Source organism: Pimephales promelas, chromosome 4 (genome assembly GCF_988280905.1).
Source record: "Pimephales promelas chromosome 4, fPimPro1.hap1.1, whole genome shotgun sequence".
Classification (NCBI taxonomy): domain Eukaryota; kingdom Metazoa; phylum Chordata; class Actinopteri; order Cypriniformes; family Leuciscidae; genus Pimephales; species Pimephales promelas.
Window position 1 is genome coordinate 16,400,136 of NC_142772.1, and position 19,963 is coordinate 16,420,098.

At 38.0% G+C, this 19,963-nt stretch overlaps 1 protein-coding gene across 1 annotated transcript in view; it reads right to left on the minus strand.

The window, feature by feature from the left end:
• The window catches only part of tlcd3a (TLC domain containing 3A), a 38,386-nt gene extending 29,180 nt beyond the window's left edge, over window positions 1-9,206 (minus strand). Inside the window, exon 1 of the mRNA XM_039661985.2 lies at window positions 8,646-9,206. Coding sequence (XP_039517919.1) covers window positions 8,646-8,767 — 122 coding nt within the window. The 5' untranslated portion in view covers window positions 8,768-9,206. The remainder of the gene's footprint in view (window positions 1-8,645) is intronic.
• Window positions 9,207-19,963: the final 10,757 nt, after the last annotated feature.

Consider the following 19,963-nt stretch of genomic DNA (forward strand, 5'->3'; position numbering starts at 1 on the left):
TCTCACAGCACATCCTCTAACTACCATCTACTAGGGGTGTAATGGTACATGTATTCGTATTGAACCGTTTCGGTTCGAGGCTTCCGGTTCGGTACGCATACAAACCGAACGATTGCTTGGACCATTTTTCTTGCCGGCAAAATTCGTGCTGACGCGGCCAACACAACGTTGCGCAACATCCAAATGGCAAGGGTAGGCCAATTTATACTTCTGCGTCGAGGGTACGCCGTAGTGCACGGCGTTGGCTACGCACGTAGGCGACGCCGTTGTGAGCATTTATACTTCTGCGTTCAGGTCTTGGTTGCTCTGCAGTACTGCTCCGAAACGCTAGTTGGCGGCGGAGGGTTTTAATGTTCCACTGTGTTTAGATTCCTCACGGCTAGGTTACTACAAGCAATATCGAGTGAAAGAGAGTGGATCATGTTGGAGTTGGAGCTTATTGAGGTGGAAAAACAGTTCACTTTAGTGAAATTACTAAAACTGAAAGGCAGAAATGACAGAAGACGTCGGAGGAGATGGTACGTGTGGAAATCATAGACAGTGGTGGAAATGCGTGAGAAGGTACGTGCGGAAATGCGTAGGAGGAAATGCGATGCTACCAAGCCGACCAATCACCGATCTTGCGGTCCGCGTCGCCGCGACGTGTAGTTACATTTTTGAAGAGGTGCGCGTCAGGCGACGGCGAAGGGTACGCGGTATGGGACGCGTCTGTGCGTATGCTACGCCGTCCCTACTGCGCGCACCCTACGCAGAAGTATAAATTGGCCTTAATGAAAGCAGAACGAAACTGCGCTCCTCGTTATGTGCTTCACGGATCGTTTATCAGTTCGGACCAGCAACATCTGTGCAGCGCGAGCCGATCTCGATCAAGCAACACTGTTACCACACCGCGCTAAGAGATCCGGTAAAGAAAACATTTGAATTCGCCACTGAGGTAATAACATCGCTGCGAGATCTAGTGAGAAGCATTCACATTTCTCCGTTATTAACCTTAGATCTCTATTAGATCAAACAGCGCTGTCATGGAAACCAGGAGAAACATTGTGCCGTGAATGAACTAGTACTTTACGTCCACAGACCAGCAACATTCACCATGGATTTAATATAGTAACACTAACTGGAACCAGTTTGGCTGGAATGGTGAAATGCTTTCAAGTACTTCACACATCTTTTTCCAGCACTTCAAAATTCAAATATTATATAAATAAATATATATTTAAATGTTATTTTTAATGTGATGACCAAAACATTATTTGTTCATCCTTCAAAGATGACCCCTATTTATAAACCTGAAAGTTTCAAGATCTAGGAAAACTCACACTTATTGAAAAATATTTTTTCTTTAAACAAATAGGAAATTTCTCTGGCATTTCTTTTTGCTGTATCGAAAACGTACCGAACCGTGACTTTAAAACCGAGGTACGTACCGAACCGTGATTTTTGTGTACCGTTACACCCCTACCATCTACCAAGATCAAAGATCAACTACCCAACTATCCCTCAGATGACAACATCTCAAGAAACATGACACTCCTGACAAGAGTTTGGACCAAAACTTTATTTTATGCAATCTAGTATCTTTTCTGAAACACAAGGGCAGATAACAAACTCACTTCAGGGATGCAGCTGTTGTATTTTGTCATTGATTGGTTATTGATTTTCCTATAGCGTTTTTATCTGACTTCCTTAACTGTGTGTGAAAATATACTGAATCTAAAAACAGACAATTTCTGTAAACTTTGTGCTGAGTGTTGGTTTTCTTGAAAGCAAAGGAACGTGAAGAACCAATTCTGAATTAAAGGGGCTTTCGCACCGGAAAAAACATTTTGAACATTTTTATAGTCTCGTAACTATTGGCGGAACTACATAATTTTTGGCATGTTCGCGAGTTATGCTAAATTAGCTCCTACTTCAGAATAGGGTCTAACCCAGCACAATACAACAGTGGCATAAGTGTGCATTAGGGGTGTAACGGTACACAAAAATCACGGTTCGGTACGTACCTCGGTTTTAAAGTCACGGTTCGGTACGTTTTCGATACAGCAAAAAGAAAGAAATGCCAGATAAATTTCCTATTTGTTTAAAGAAAAAATATTTTTAAATAAGTATGAGTTTTCCTAGATCTTGAAACTTTCAGGTTTATAAATGGGGGTCATCTTTGAAGAATGAACAAATAATGTTTTGGTCATCATATTAAAAATAACATTTAAATATATATTTATTTATATAATATTTGAATTTTGAAGTGCTGGAAAAAGATGTGTGAAGTACTTGAAAGCATTTCACCATTCCAGCCAAACTGGTTCCAGTTAGTGTTACTATATTAAATCCATGGTGAATGTTGCTGGTCTGTGGACGAAAGTATTACTAGTTCATTCACGGCACAATGTTTCTCCTGGTTTCCATGACAGCGCTGTTTGATCTAATAGAGATCTAAGGTTAATAACGGAGAAATGTGAATGCTTCTCACTAGATCTCGCAGCGATGTTATTACCTCAGTGGCGAATTCAAATGTTTTCTTTACCGGATCTCTTAGCGCGGTGTGGTAACAGTGTTGCTTGATCGAGAGCGGCTCGCGCTGCACAGATGTTGCTGGTCCAAACTGATAAACGATCCATGAAGCACATAACGAGTAGCGCAGTTTCGTTCTGCTTTCATTACCCTTGCCATTTGGATGTTGCGCAACGTTGTGTTGGCCGCGTCAGCACGAATTTTGCCGGCAGGAAAAATGGTCCAAGCAATCGTTCGGTTTGTATGCGTACCGAACCGGAAGCCTCGAACCGAAACGGTTCAATACGAATACATATACCGTTACACCCCTAGTGTGCATTGATTAGCCGAATGCATGCCTAACGAAACTCTGGTACCCGCCATTTTTAAAAAGCAGTGTAAACACAGTTTATATACTTACTCCACAAACATGGAAAACAGCTATAAGACATAAAAATTCAGAAAGATAATGCTAATGGCCTTTATCTGCGGTATTGTGTTCTTTTCTCAGACTCAATGATATTAGCACTGCTAGGTATCATTGGAGATTTTGTCTCTTTGCCCTCCTTTTCACTTTTTCAATCGCATAACTTATACATCTATGCTAGCTCCATTATCACAAACCCCACGACATGACACACAACAAAACAACACCTCCACAGTTGTTGAATGCCACACTTAAATGACGTTGCTGTCAACCTCCTTATGTCACTTCAGAGTTTCTACTGGCGGAAACTGTCCTAGAGGGAAATTTAGCTCTTGCGGGACCGCCCTGGTGGCTCCTTCCTATAAAAGAGTATAACTACCCAGTGCGAAACCCCAAAGAATTGGACCATTTTGTTACTAGAATAGGGCTGTGTTTTGATTCTTTTTAGTCACTGACCGAATTGCCTCGATACCATAGAGTATCAAAAATTGTCTTGTCGTTCGTTACCAAATTTCAATACCTAAGGGGTTGATCTCGTCTATGTCAGTTTCATACATCATGTTTGGCTGTGGCAAGGCATAAAGGAAAAAGACTAGTTTACGCCGGTTATGCCCAGAGACCTAGCTCAAACATAGGCCTGTCACAATAGTCAATAAATCGATTAATCGCACGATAAAAAAAAAAATAACTCAATAATTTTTCCGGACGCAATAATTTCCATTTGCATGCTTGTTTGTTTTCCTCATCTATCTCTCTCGCTCTCTCTCTCTACCAAAGAGACTGGATACACTGTGGAGTGGGTAAAACTGTTTTTAAAGGCAGGCTAGCAGATACAGTTTACCGTTTACTCGCACTAGCCTAGCACCAGCGAACTATGCAACTGAAAGAACGTGATGACTTTTTTTTGGTCTCCACTGTTAAATAACACGCAGGCTAACTTGGAAATGAGGTCCGACGTCCAAAATCCTGAACCACCCCTTTAATGCAATGCATAGTTGATATAACAATTTGGTTGACTAGTAATGACTACTTTTGTCTGAAAAACAGAATTTCTAATGATTAGACCAAAAACCTCCACACCTACTAACCTTAGAATACTGTCTAGCACTTGATGGCTGCTCTCTCAAGTCTTCGTCGTCGGTTAGGAACCTGGGAGTGCTCTTTGATACCAATCTTTCACTTGAAAGCCACATTTCTAGTAAAACCGCATTCTTCCATCTTAAAATATATCTAAATTATGATATGCTTTCAATGAAAAATGCAGAACAGTTAGTTCATGCGTTCATGACCTCAAGGCTAGATTATTGTAATGCTCTAATCATCCATAAGTTGCACTGCATGCATAATAAACAAACTACTACTGGTCTAAAACGCAGCAGCTAGAGTTCTTAGAGTTCTAGAGGTTTAGCATAACCAGGAAGTATGTCCATATTAGCCTGGTTCTATCCACACTGCATTTGCTCCCAATAAACATTGTATAATTTTAAATATTGCTGATTACTTACAAACTAGTACTAAATGGTTTAGCTCCCAAGTACAAGAAGCTCTTAACGCATTACAGTCCACGTCTATTGCGATCTCACAACTCTGGCTAGTTGATAATACCTAGAATATCAACAGCTGGTGGTAGATCCTTTTCCTATTTAGCACCAAAACTCTGGAACAATCTTCCTAACGTTGTTCGGGAAGCCGACACTCTATCAGTTCAAATCTAGACTACAAACTTATCTATTTAACCTGGCATACAGATAGAAAATTATACATTCCTATTATTCAAATCAGTTAAATGATTATTAGGCTGTATAAATTAGGTCAGCCGGAACCAGGAACATAACACCAATGTACTTGTTACATCATAAGAAGAATAGAATCTACACTAATGTCTTTCTGCTAATTCCGAAGTTTGCTGTAATCAGCTGGATCCAGAAGTATCCAGAACAGATGGAGGACGCACGCCTAGACACGACCATAACGCATCCTTGAAGTGTCAGCAGAGATTCTGTCAACCCTTTCACACAGAGATTCCAGAAAATACACAGATAATGTGACCCGGCATTTGTCCCGGGATTGTTTGATTTTGGTTCATTCACACTGCCAATGATTTGCCGGGATCTGTGAGTGCATTCACACACAACCCGTAAAGATCCCGGATAGACGCGTTACATCAGGATGAGACGTGTAACGTATATGCGTCGAAAACATGTACACGCGCATACCGTTCCACAAAGGTGGTGAACGATCTCAGCATCAGCGCGGATAGTGAGGAGCTCCTGGTCTCTGCTTCGTTACTGTTTGCAGGCATTTATTCATCCTTTTCTTTCATTCTTGTTGTTTATTTTCAATACAATGTTCACACGCTTACATCATTGATAATACAGTACTAACCAATGGTCTATTATTCATCCATCTCGGAGATCCGAATCAGACGACAGACATTGTCTAGCAACATGCCCCTTTATCTCGGATTTCTCCTCTCGGACATCGGACAACCGTGAGGACACCGAGCAAGAATTCCGTTTCTGAATTCAAAATGGCTGCGCCCTGTGACTTGTAAGAATGAATTGTTTTCATTGTTTTTGAACTGCTTTGGTATTTTAAATGACAATTATAATCACTCGTATTACTGCGTCCCCTGTAGGTATGGGAACTGGTTGTTGTGCGTGCAATTACCAATGTAGCTAGAGTTGCTAACTGAAGATTAACATGAAAAACATTAAATAAAGTGAACGTTTTCAAGTTCAAATGGCTGCGTTTTGATAAGGTGTAGCAGACTGATCTCATGAAGTAGCGTGTGTATGACACGCCAATTCGTATTTCCATTTTTGGCGTGCTATCAAGACGCATAATCGCCTTTCAGCGTGTTTATGAACGCCGTTGACTTAACGTTATATAAATATATGACTTACCTCAACCCCGTCCCTAAACCTAACCGTCACTGGGGTTAATGGCATTTATGACTGTTCCCTTACCATCCTAGGTAAAAAAAAGATACGACTTACCTCAACCCCATCCCTAAACTTAACCGTCACTGGGGTTAATGGCATTTATGACTGGAGATTTGACTGCGTGTTCAGACACGCGAAATGACACGGACGTTAATGGCGTAGACATACACGCGGACACACGCGGATAGCACAAAATGCGTGGAGATAACACGCCACCTGACTCGAAAGTGGCGTATATGTTTACGCAAAAGTCATGATGTCATGTTGCAGACGTCAAGTTGGGTGTAGTCATAATATATATTTTTTAATGTAAGTGCTTGGTACTCGGCCAGTGCTACCATTATAACAGCTTTCCGGGTAGCGTCCATTTTTTTCAGCGACTTGGACACACAAAACATAACACTTGAAGTGTGGACGTGACGTCAAATCCGAGGTCCGAGTCGGTTCGTTGGCTATAATAGAACGCACCACAAGTCTGCCACGGGACACTACATTATCCTGCCATGGCACAGTTCCATGTGGAGACTGAAAAAATCCTTCAAGTCATTCCGAACAGCTATGGCACGGGCCCTGGATCCGTGTTGGTTCTATGTGGACAAATTTTGTGTCGTCTTGTTGTTCAACGTCGATTAACTCCAGCTGCAACAACATTCAAACAAACTAGCAAAGAGAATCGCGAACCACACACACCCTAGCGTTCTGGCGGAGAAATGCACCGCAATGCAACGCAATCTGACGCAGAAGCATGAACGTCCACGTAGTTGTGACAACATAGCTACGCCGTGGAGTTGACGAAGAAGCATAATGAGGCCTTTACGGCATTGGTCCTGGCTTTTATTCACACAGCGCGCGTTCCAGGACTGATTCCGGCAATGTTACTAGGTCCCCATCCCGGCATCGATGCTGGTATCAATCCTGGGTCATGTTTGCGTTCACACAGAAGGCGTTCAGGCAATTTTCCGGGATCAACGGAAAAAAGGGCTCTAGACGGTCTAGACGATCCCTCTCCGGGATCAACGGTGTGAAAGGGGCTCTAGACTCCCATTGAAGGCCTCATCGACACGACAGCCATCAGCACTGATGGCTCAACAAACCGTCTCTATCCTGGTGTGATGACTCTAATCTTAAACCAGATGGATCTGGATAATATTCTGATTGTTCCAAATCAATCTGACTTCTGACCAACAGACCTTATGAAGCCCCACCACCTTTCAGCACTGCGCTCATTGTCTTTTGACTTCCGGTCTGTATTTTCACAATGATCTTGCGTATTTATTAATGAGCAGCTCGTTTTAAAATCTTGCCGGTCCACTGACATTTGTCAAGACATCTGCTAACTTTTGTTAACTTTACATGAAGTAAATCCACTTCAAAGCTAATTACTCCTGGACAGCAATGCCATAGCAACCACAAAAACAGAAGTTCAAAGACAATATTCTAAAGATGGCAGCGCCCTTGTTTCTCTGGCGCATAAGGTCTATAATGCTACCTGAATCATAATCATACACTTTTCATTCATTGGCCAGAGGAGAACTGACCCCCCGACTGAGTCTGGGTTCGCCCAAGGTTTTTTTCTCCACCTGATGGAGTTTTGGTTCCTTGCCACTGTAACCTTTGTTGCCATTGGCTTGGCTTACTTATTTTATATTTAATATTCAACAATAATATTGATCTGCCTGCAGTCTGACACTATTATACAAGAACTGAACTGAGCTAGACGATAACATAACGGTTTACTCCAGAGCAGCTATATATAAATTAACTAAATTAATAACTTTTTTAAAAACAAAAATGAAACATCACTGAACTTACTTAAGCTGGACTGTGATGCTCTTGTCTTCTGGAAACAAACTTTTTTACATTATTTTTCTGTTAGCTTTGAAACAATCTGTATTGTAAAAAGCACAATGTGACTATTGCATAAGCTAACAAGAGCACAAAACTACTGTCAATGACTATTTTTGCTGAACCCACCCAGAACTGATCTGAAACTGCTTATCTGCAAAAAAAATTGCATGTATGGATGACCACAGATAAAGGTTCCCCTCATTTAAAATAGTTAAATAGTGACTAGTTTCAGATGTTGAGTTTGAGAATATCTTAATATATCACTAGTGGTTAAAAGTTGACTGTGTGTACTGGGTTTATTACCCAGATGTGTCTGTAGCGATCTGACTTCAGGTAGAGATCAGATCATTGAAGACATATTTCACCCAGGCTTGTTTATATGGAAATCTGGAAATATAAAAGAGGTCTGTACATTTCTTTAAGTTGGTCAATTCATGCTCATTCTCCATGGACTATCCATGGACTCCATGGCTGAGTTGATAAGGGAGTGATTAAGGTCATGACATCAGCTGTATCAAAGGATAACATGAGCACAACATAGTCTGATTATTATAAACATAATCGATCCCTTAAATACACAAGCCTCAACATATAAATCTATCACTCAAAGTTGTATAGGGTGCCAAAGATATCTGTCAAGGACTTGGATAGATATTGAAAACTGGGGTTGGCTGAGAGCCTGTTTGGGGGTCCCTGAGTCTGTGAAGCCCCTGCTACAGGTCAAGGTGCAAACACAGCATCAGCATTTTAACAGCTGGTATGATCGTTTCCATCAATTTAGCTTTTTTTATGTGAATATTATATTAGAAATGTGCAAACACGACCTTTCAAACTGACAGTGAGACTAGTTTTACAACCAAACAGCAGTAAACCAGCAAATGAAAATACAAGAGCTGTCTGGCCTTACCGAACTGCTCAACTGTCACCAAACTCACCTCTCGCTGACCAGCACGACGTCGGCATCTGTCCACTGCTTGAAAATGGACGGAAGCACTTTTCTAAAAGTGAAGAAGAGACCGGGGAAGACCACAACGCCGCAAATCAAAACTTGCAACATCTTGTCCCGCTATAAAACCTGATCTGATGTTTGGTCGAAAACAAGATACCGCGTTAAAATAGCAGCGCTGAGTCGGTGTGGTCAGGGAAGCATTAGCGCAGCGGTTCCCCTGCCTCAGCAGCGCTCACTGTACTGTACAAACACGAATAACGGTGGAGGTGTCCGGTGATTGATTGCTCTTCACTCCTGCTTCACAAGCCGGGACTAGCGAGTATTCTGTTACATGTTAAGGTTAGTGAACTGACGACCCACGTTAGCATGTGATATATACTTGTCAGTCAAGCGAATTTGCATAAACGTCCGCAAGAACGATTAAAACAGGTTATTTGTTTAGAACGGCCGCGTATCTGCTGCTCGGCGAGCGTTGCTCATTCCTGCGGCGGGTTAAGAGTTGGAGAACAGCAATGGCCGAGTGGTGAACGTAATCGTTCTTTTGAGTCGGATCTTTTATATGAATCATTTGAACCGGTTCACAAAAATGATTTGTTCACGTACCGGACTGAGCTGTCCGAGCGGTTCTTTTTTTATTGAACAGTGACATGATAAATAGATCATGCTACTCATACGTGCTGCTAATCGATAAATAAAAATCAAGGCAAAACAATACAACCGTGAAAAGGAAAACGTGTACAAGTGAACAAAAACGAATACATTTAACTTGAGTCTCCTATGAGCCCAGCAATTCGCAGGCCTGTTTACCTTCTTATAATTCAATTATTGAAAATAGTAAAAAAAAAAAAAAAAAAAAAAAAAGTAAAATATAGAAAAAAAATTGAGTTTTGTATTCAAACACTTATATTTATGGATAAAAGGAATCAACATTAGGCTACATTATGAAGAATAATAATAAATCTGCTTTGACAAGAACGGGTCATGAATCAACAGCTACCTGAGCCATCGTGAGCTGATATTGAGAGCATTTAGAATGAACGAAAGATTTGACTAATAGGCCCAATAACATAAATGCTATTATTTCATGAAACAGAGTTGGTTTAATGAATAGCTTTTTTGCAGTGGGGAGAAAAAAAAATAGTAGTATTGTTTAAATGCTATTGTTTTAATTCAAGGTTAATTACTCAAACATCAAAATTAGCAAATTAGCCTACAGTATGTGGCTTTACTGGATATGTTAGGGATCGCGTGATGACGTAAAGACTCACTGAACCTTTTCGAACTGTTCGAACGAACTGATTCACCAACACTGGACAGCACGCAGCTACATTGAGCGACTCCACTTACACTATATCCGCACAACAGCGCCATCTAGGATCTTCACCGTTAATAATCCCAAGACAATTCTGTTTCTAAATAATTTACGTTTAAAATGACAATTTCTTTCGGTGTGTGTGAGTGTGTGTTTTTTTTTAATGCACAACAAGGACAATGTCTTTTTGACTAGAAATGTCTCGTTGAAATTGATAAATGAGTTTTTTTTTGTAGATATATGTTTCGTCTATCCTCATTGTGTAGGCTAGGCTAACTACTTGAGAAAAGGGCAAAAAGTCGTAAAAACTTTAGGATTACTGACTTTATAAATTGTGTTTGCTACAAGTGATCACACCGTGCTGAGTGTACATACAGGCGAGCCTTTGTTCCCTAACAGCCTACACAATCCTAATCCATCTGTCCCACCAACCAACCCCCACTTCTTAGCTGCCCATTCATGCTGATCTAGGAAAGACAAGAATGTGACTTCCACCACCCTTCAGTCCCCATAGTTTCCTCTCACTGGGACCAATTACAAATGCTCCTTGTTGTAGGCCTACCTTTCCATACCACTGCTTTACAGTTTTCCCTACAGTCTCTACTGATAAATCGTGTCAAAAAATAAGTCAATAATAATGTGGACACAAAGAGATTGCTTCATGCTTCAAGTGCATTATGAAGAATTAAACTTATTACAGAACATTATCAAATGCAATATACGGGGACACTTCCTGAGCTTAAGTTATATATCCATTAATGATTTTTGATTTAATATGTACATTCACAAATTCATGTTTAAATCCCTGTCATGTTCCACAGTTTTACTTGCCATAAGTTTTTAAAGTAATGCATGAATGGCTTTATCTTTTAAGTTGATTCTTGACACAAATCAAGACAATTTCAGAATTTCTCTTTATTTAATTTGAATTATAACATTAGCCTAAACCATCACCTCCTTATTTAAAGTAGCAGTATTTTAAGTAGGCTAGTATTTTATAGATACCACAGAAGAACAAGTTAGTCTTAATTCATTTATTCTTTTAAGCATGTCATCGTTTAATAAATATAAGACGCATTGTTTTTTTTCCAATCTATTAAAGAGAATTTAAGATAAATCCAATTATCCAATGATTTACCCCTATTGAGTGAAGTGAGACAAGAAAAAAAAAACCATTTTGTGAGAAAATGAAAGAAAGAAGCACTTTATATGGGCCTTTAACTACAATGTACAAAAATAGTTAGGTACAATGTACTTATTGGGTTCATGTTGTAGGCTGTGGCAGAACACTTTTGCTGCTATTGAGATGGGATAGGGGCAAGATTAGGGACAGGTCTGTTGATATGATTAGGTTTAAAGGGCACAGATTTTTAGTATTATTATGTATTTACTGAAATTAACTGCAGCTGTAATTACATACAATTATTTTTTAGTATTATTTTTTATTTATTATTGAATATAATTAGAAAGTAAAAACATGTGCACACAATTAGTGCGTTGTATCCGATGACATTTAAAAGTTAACTAATTTTATTTTAAGACGTTTAATAAATTGGGACCAGAAGCTGCATCAAAAACAATCTACAATCATTCCTTGGTATAAACCTTTATTAATTTTTGTATAAATTATTTTTTTATCATTGATGATTTTATACATTGACAGACAAACATTAAAATTAAATTAACGTGGAGAGATCACTTAGTGTACTTTTGAATTATTTATTTATTGTAGTGTTTTTATTGTGATCCTATACTGGAGTGCCCTTGAGAGCCACCAGAGGGCACTCCCCTGTTCATTGCCATTTTTATTACGGACTTCATTACCCATAAACCACTGCCCGGATCAGCTGTGTCTTGTTACCTCATCATCAAGCTCACCCTAGTTTTACCAGAGCCCGTCTAACGGAGAGCCTTGGCACTTCCTATTAGCCCCATTATCATCCTGGTTGCAGTTCCATTAGAATTCCACTGGAGGTGATCGCGGGCGAGAGCAGAATGAATGGGAGTCTATGGGGCTAAACGGCTAAAAGTGTCTCTTTCACCTGCTTGTCGTTAAATTAACATAGATTTTATTGTTGATTCCGCAAGTTCAATATAGATAATAGGCCAAAAGTCGAATGAACGAGTACTTATGTCCTTTTGATTTCTTACAGGTTAGGCTGTTGTTGGCCGGAACACGCTAGCATTCTGCTATTGTGTGACATCATCAAATTTTTGAACGGATTTTTAGAACAGATAAGTGAACTTAAAAATGCAATTTTCAGCTGAGTGTATTATCTTAGCCCTCCCTTTTGAATGCAACTTTCAAATTACTTGACAAAAAATTACATCCTGAGAAAAGTGGATTTATGGGGGTGAAACCCCATTGACTCCCATTCATTCATTTCTGCACTCGACCGCGAGCGCCCCCGCATGGACAGAGACGTGTTACTGCAGCCAGTCCAGAACCCGGAAGTAGCCAGCCAGTGCCAATTCTCTTTAATGGGCTTTATGCACAGCTGCACTACTTCCTGAACTTCAGCCAGCTCCTTGTTTCCTGTCTGCCATTATTGGACAATTTGATTAATTCAGGTGTGCCTGACCTCAGTAGTCACAGCAACAATAATCAGACACACCTGGATTAATCATGTGGCCAATAATGGCAGACAGGAAACAAGGAGCTGGCTGAAATTCAGGAAGTAGTGCAGCTGGGCATAAAGCCCATTAGACACATTCTCTGTCTGGTTATACCAGAGCGCTGCGTTCATCCCCGACAAAACGTTGCACAACGTTTTTAAACAGAAACGGTGATGCGTTCAACACACTGTTCTGATGACGCAAGAGTTGCAGCTGAGAAGGCCATTCTTTGTGTTCTTTGTGAAGAATTTTCGGAGCCTGATGAAGTCGGCATAAATATGTGTTTAATGCTACAAAATATGCCCGATGTTACAGTTACTGCACTTGCTGCCCAGAACACAAGAGAACATCCCAATCGAGTGAAGGGATTTGTGGAAACTGAAATGGAAGCACACATTTTACCTAATTCGGATTAAAACAGATTCTATTTAGCCTCACATACTGACTTTATTTGTAGTTCACACTGTTTTAATACCCTTATTTTCTTTCTCATTTTTAGGAAAAGCGCTTAATTAGCATGGTTTTCTATACCAAATGTCATACACTTGCAAAATATAAATAAGCTAAGCTAAAATATAAACAACATCATTATGTTGATATCCTATATTTTTACAATAAACGACAAACATATCTTCTAATATCCTCAGTTTTTGAGCTGCATGGAAAACATTTGTAGCCTACGTTAAATGACTTTCCTTGAACCCATTAGGCCTATGCAAAATTGCAAATTCACTTTAAAACCCCGTGCTTTGTATATGTTGCTGCTGATTGGATTTTGATTTTGCCTATACATGTTGCTGCTGATTGGATTGTAGTTCTGACACACCCATCAAACAAGAGAAAACGTATATCAAACCCCCGTTGCATATGGAATGCCAAAGCTGACTAAATTAAAAATAAATAAATACATAAATAAATGTACGAAGAAATTTAAAAAAAAGCACAAATACATAAATAAATACATAAATATACAAAGAAATGTAAAAAATGCAAATAAATGAGTATTTATACTTTTATTTCCATATTTATGTATAATTGTATTTTTCCACACATGTATTTATTTATTTATACATTTATTCATTTATTTATTTCAACTTTTATTTATTTCCACATTTATTTCAGTATTTATGTTTTTATGTATTTCTTTATTTTCACACTTATTTATTTCTATATTTACTTATTTCCACATTTCATCATTTCATCATTTCCACATTTATTTATTCCAACATTTCTTTCTCCGTATGTTAAAGAGGGGGGCGTGTTTTAACTAAGACCTCAGCAATCGAGCTCAGAGTGACAGTTCTGAAGCTTTGAGGCCACAGTGACACCTTGTGGTGTATGACCAAACGAACCGCAAGAGCTGTGCAGGCAATATCACAAGTTAAGTCATGTGTTTCACCCTAACTGTATGTAGGGTAGGATATATAGACCATTTCACAAGATGTAAACAACACTGGTCCAGAAGCACTTCCTGTTTCAGTTTTTTAACACTACATAAAAGCTGGGATAAAATACAACCAACAGAACATTTAAAACTGAATCAAAAAAGTTAAACAAACATCTTTAAGATGTTTTCTTTACATGTGAAATAAAGAAAACAGTTACAAACTGAAACAGGAAGTGCTTCTGGACCAGTGTTGTTTACATCTTGTGAAATGGTATAGGGTTAACACACATAGCACACATGAACAGAAACTGCACTTCAACGGGTTTGATAGCAGATACTTGGACATGAAAGCGCATGAAAGTATCCACTATTAATAACAATGTAGGCCTAAATGTGGTGGATAGAGCTGATAGCTTGCGTTTATTGTCGATGAGACTCGCACACCAGCGCACAGTTCACTGACTCCCACGCAAGCAAGCATATTGATCAATGAGTTTGAAACACAACTCAATACGCGGTTTACATCCGCGTTTCCTAATTTTCCTAAACACCTGATGTACTTGTTACATCATAAGAAGAATGTCATCTTCGCTAATGTTAGTCTTTCTGCTTATTTTACTGGTTTACTGTAATCAGCTGTATCCAGGCCATATCCAGACCAGATGGAGGACTTGTACCTAAACATGAACACAACGCATGCCTAAAGTGTCAGCAGAGCTTGTGTCAACTAGACTCTCCCCTGTGAAGGCCTCATCAACACGACAGCCATCAGCACTGATACTCATTTAACATTTTATTTAATATTCTACAATATTATCTGTCTGCATTCACACCATTGTATGAGAACTGAAATGAGCTGAACGATGACATCACGTTTTTTTTTAGTTTAACTAGCCGATCCATTGTTTTTATGATTTAATACAATAATTTTTACTTGTCTCTATATTTGCAGATTTGTTATTTTTATGACATGGCCATGTGCAGCACTTGTAGGCTACATTTATGATATCTGTATTTCCTTTGTGTAAACAGACGCAATTCTGAGTTTGCTTCCTGGGAAAACACAAAGCATTTTATGGCTGTTTGTGTGTAGCCATAGTGTTTGTGTGTTAGAATGAACTGATAAAAAGCAGGTGGAAATATACATCAGAGTTTTCAGTCACAGGTAAGAGGACAGGAGGCCATCCAAACAGGACAGCACATCAATTATTTATCCTTCCCTCCAGCAACTGCTTTATAAACACTATCCAGTTTAATCCCACATGTTGTGAATTTCTGAATGCAGAGGAGAAAGATGGAGTATACAGTATACAGTATATATATATATATATATATATATATATATATATATATATATATATATACTCCAAATCCTAATAAACTTTTTTTTTTTTTGTGTGTGAAATGTTTCACTTGAGATCCTTAATGTGCTCATGGTTCTATTAAAAATATTGGTTTGAAATGTTGTTATAATGCAATAACCTTCATCTTTGACCACTGACCATCTTGACCACTATGACACCATTAAGGGGATAATAAATCATGACCAGTATGATGTTTACTTTTTGTTAAGATGTTACAAAACCCCTCTGATTGATATATAAACTTTAGTCTTGACTGACAGTGTCAAGGTCAGAGATTAGGAGTGTATATTTTAAGTGTTTGGGTCAAGAAACGGGCAGGGTAAGACCAGTTTGTCACCATCGCTGAGAGTAGGGTTGAGTTACAAGTGGCACACTTGTGGAAGTGAGATAATTCTCTCCTTCTCACAAATTGAGTTCTTCTTCAACAGATCATCTGCGTTAGCCTGGAAACCTAATCTGCAAAGGAACTGAGAGCACGCACACATACACACACACACACACACACACACACACACACACACACACACACACACACACACACACACACACACACACACACACACACACACACACACACACACGGACATTAAAGTAAATCTGCCTGAATTACTTTACTTTAGCACGTACAGTATAGGATACTTTTGTGATTTCTATGAACATCTATTAATTGCCTCAAGACTACTTCAAGACTCTTATACAACACACACATGTTGTTTTTTTATGTTTTATGGAGACAGCCCATAGACATAAAAATTGTATATTGTACAAACTGTATATTCTGTGTTGCCTAACTCTAGCCCTAAACCTACCCAGAAAACTCACTTGGTATGATTTACAAGCTATTTTTCTCATGTTCCCCACAAGGATGATCAGTGCCACAATAAGTAAGACTTATAGTTTCAATAAGAGTTTTGTGAGGTGTAACGTCACCCTCTAGTGACTGTACACTGGTATGGAAATGGCATGGAAATGAGCTATAGGTCAAATTTATTAGATTTTATTTGTTCTGGGTCATTTAATATAAATATTGATTTAATACAAATGCAAAATAAAGTAAATTTAAGTAAATACTTAAAGTTTAAGTAGGCTATACTTAAACATTTAAAATAAATGAATGAAAAATAAAAAATAAATTTGATTAAATTTAAAATTATATATATATATATATATATATATATATATATATATATATATATATATAATTTTAAATTTAATCAAATTTATTTTTTATTTTTTATTCATTTATTTTAAATGTTTAAGTATACTTAAACTTTAAGTATATATATATATATATATTAAATATTTTACAATGCTGTTATATGTTCATACCACTGATAAACTTTTAAAAATGTATTTTAAAAGAAGTCTCTAATGTGCACCAAGGCTGATTGAATATAAACAGCAATACTGGGAAATATTATTAATACATTTTCAGCATCATTACTCCAGTCTTCAGTATCATTCCAATATGCTGATTTGGTGCTGAAGAAACTTTTCTTATAATTAATATCAATGTTGATTATATTGTAATATTTTTGGTGGAAACAGTGATGCATTCCAGGATTCTTTGATCAATAAAAAAGTTTAAAAAAAAAAGAACAGCATTTATTTTTTGATAGAAATGTTTTCTAACGTTATGTCTTTGTACTGCCATTTTTTAACAATATAATGCATCCCTGCTAACAACATATCATGAAATTTACTTTTAGTTTCTTATGCAAACATGTATAATGTATCAAAGTCTTGTTTTGCTGGACACTACTCATGGTTTCAGTAGTCAAAGATTTCCACAACAACAATAATTGTTTCTTACAACAACCGTGCAACACAATGTCGTGATCCTGGCCTGTGTTCTTATGTCTGTGTTTTGTCTTACTATGTCAAAAGTTAAAAGGCAAGTCAAGTCAAAGTCACCTTTATTTATATAGACCATTTTACAAGATGTAAACAAGACTGGTCCAGAAGCACTTCCTGTTTCAGTTTGTAACCGTTTTCTTTATTTCACATGTAAAGAAAACATCTTAGAGATGTTTGTTTAACTTTTTGATTCAGTTTTATATGTTCTGTTGGTTGTATTTTATTCCAGCTTTTATGTAATGTTAAAAAAACTGAAACAGGAAGTGCTTCTGGACCAGTGTTGTTTACATCTTGTGAAATGGTCTATAGTGCTTTTTACAATACAGATTGTTTCAAAGCAGCTTTACAGTGATAATAGGAAATCAATGCAACAGAGAATAATTATAATTAAGTATAATTATGTTTGTTTTGTTCCTATGTTCAGTTTCTATGTAAGGTTCTGTAGTCCTGTTGTTGATTTGGTTTCCCGTTCATTAGTCTTCATTGTTCCTAGGGTCTTGTTATATAGTTAGCACTTATTCAAACCTCTGTGGTTCCTGTGTGCGTTGTAAGGTCATGTCCTTCATGGTTGTTTGTTGGCATGCTTTATTATTGTTCATACTGTAGATGTTCATAGATGTTCTGCTCCTTGTTTTGGTTATTTTGTTAATTATATAAATTACATTAGTTTTAACTACCAGCAATGTTTTCCCCAAAAAATGAATGTTAAAAGCTCTAGTCACAGAACAACTAATTAAAAAAAAAAAAAACTAATTAAGTTTGATTTATTAGGGGTTCAAGCACGAAGTAGTACTGGTAGTACTCATATCCGCCGACAGCGTCACAAAGGCACGCCCCGATCGGCCTGACGGGGGCGCTACAGCGGGCAAAAGTACGAAATGGCTCAAAACTCCTCAACCGTCGGGCGTAGGCTCAAGTGTCTTACATCGTTGGAATCCTTGGCTACAAGATGCATGCCTCGGATTGTCTCGCCCTTCAGTCGACAATTTCGAGTAAATTTCGTTTTTTTGAAAAACAAACTTTTGAGAACTATTTCTAGGTTTTTGGCCCGATCTGAACCAAACCACTGCAGAAATGTTCTCTGACTGGAGTCTCACTGATAATCATTAAAAAATTTCACAATTTCAATTATCGGTTGCTAAGGGGAACCAAAATGTTTGATGGCAGGAGAGCCACTTTTACTAAAACGGTTAACTTGTGACTGGAATGAGATATTTTTGCTAAACTTGGGACACCTTTTCATGAGCTCATTCTGAGGTCACATGAAAAAAATCGCGATGATTGGCCATTTGGTGGCGCTATAACAGGGAATAAAGTCATGAAAATGGCCATTACCGCAACCAACCACTAGTCAAATAAAAATTGGCATGCAGTCTGTTTGTCCAAGGTACCTTTATAGTCTATGAGAACATAGGTGTATCTCAAAAAACTCAGTATAGGTCATCAGCACAATGCCCTGAAGGAGCCTGAGAATTTTCAACCCTGCGTTTTTTCATGGGAGTGCCCTCTTCACACTCCTGAATCCTTGACGAGTCCAATGATACCAAACATGCCAGGTTTGGCCTTATAGTTTTTGTAACGGTGACATTTAGAGCTTTGAAAAAAATAAATGAATAAATGTTGTTAGTTCGATCAAGACAAAAAAAATAGGCAATTTGAAAACAGGCAAATAGCTTTAGCAATTGACATAATGCCCAAATGTAAATAAGTTTCTAAACTTCATAACGAAATGAGATATTTACAACACATTTTACATATATATGGGCACACTTTGAGGACTACTAAAAAAATAGATCAGGCAAGACAAGATTCTATTACTGTCAAAAAAAGGCAAAAATATATTTTCCTAAGTAAATTGTTGGTATTGGCTGTAGATGTTCTTTCCTATATTCTGATTTTATTTGTTTATTTGGATCCTCATTAGCCTTCTCTTCCTGGAGTCCCAACAATCAAATACAAATACTATGTTTAATCAAAACCAATAAAAAGTTAGGTCAATGAACCTAACATTTATTCCAAATATCAAAAACAACAATTTACCATATATAGTGTTATTAAAGGTGCCATCTGGAAAAATTGAAGTTAAAATATCCCAAAAATGAGCTACACGCATCAAAAGAATGAGAAGAAATAAGGTTGATGATGTCATTAAAAAAATAACAAGTTATAGTGCTGCCGCGATATTAACCTTGAATTTATTTCAGCATGCTAAATTACTAGCCCCAGCCCAGCAGGTGTCATAATACCAGTTTCAGCCATGGGAGGCAGTATGCGGGCGGGCAATATAACCATCAGTCAAACTGCAATACACGAATAACTCGCATGGCTTGTGGGTCTACATCTACGTGAACCTGATGTCAATCATGTGGAAACAGCCCACTACTACATTTCAGTTCTGGGAAGAGTTAAAAAAAAATATTGGTCGATATTATGCATAAGGAATACATTCTGGTAAGTTGTAACATACTGTTTCTTTCAACAGTTTTCGAGTTCTTTTACCATTAGCTAGTAGAGATGATCGGTTCACGTGCACTTTGTCGTGTAACATTTACAAGCACCAGAGTGTATTTATTGTTTGAATTGCATAACAAAATTAACAAAATCTGAGAGCTGAGATTTGTTATATATCATAACTAACCTGCTCCATCTTGTCTGTCATTCTCTGTGTCCTTTTCTGTGCATGACAAAATTGATGTGTGGCGTGAGAGCGTGTGAAAAGTGTCAATTGCGTGTCTCGCGAAGAATTCATGAGAGTTGGCAGCTCTGAA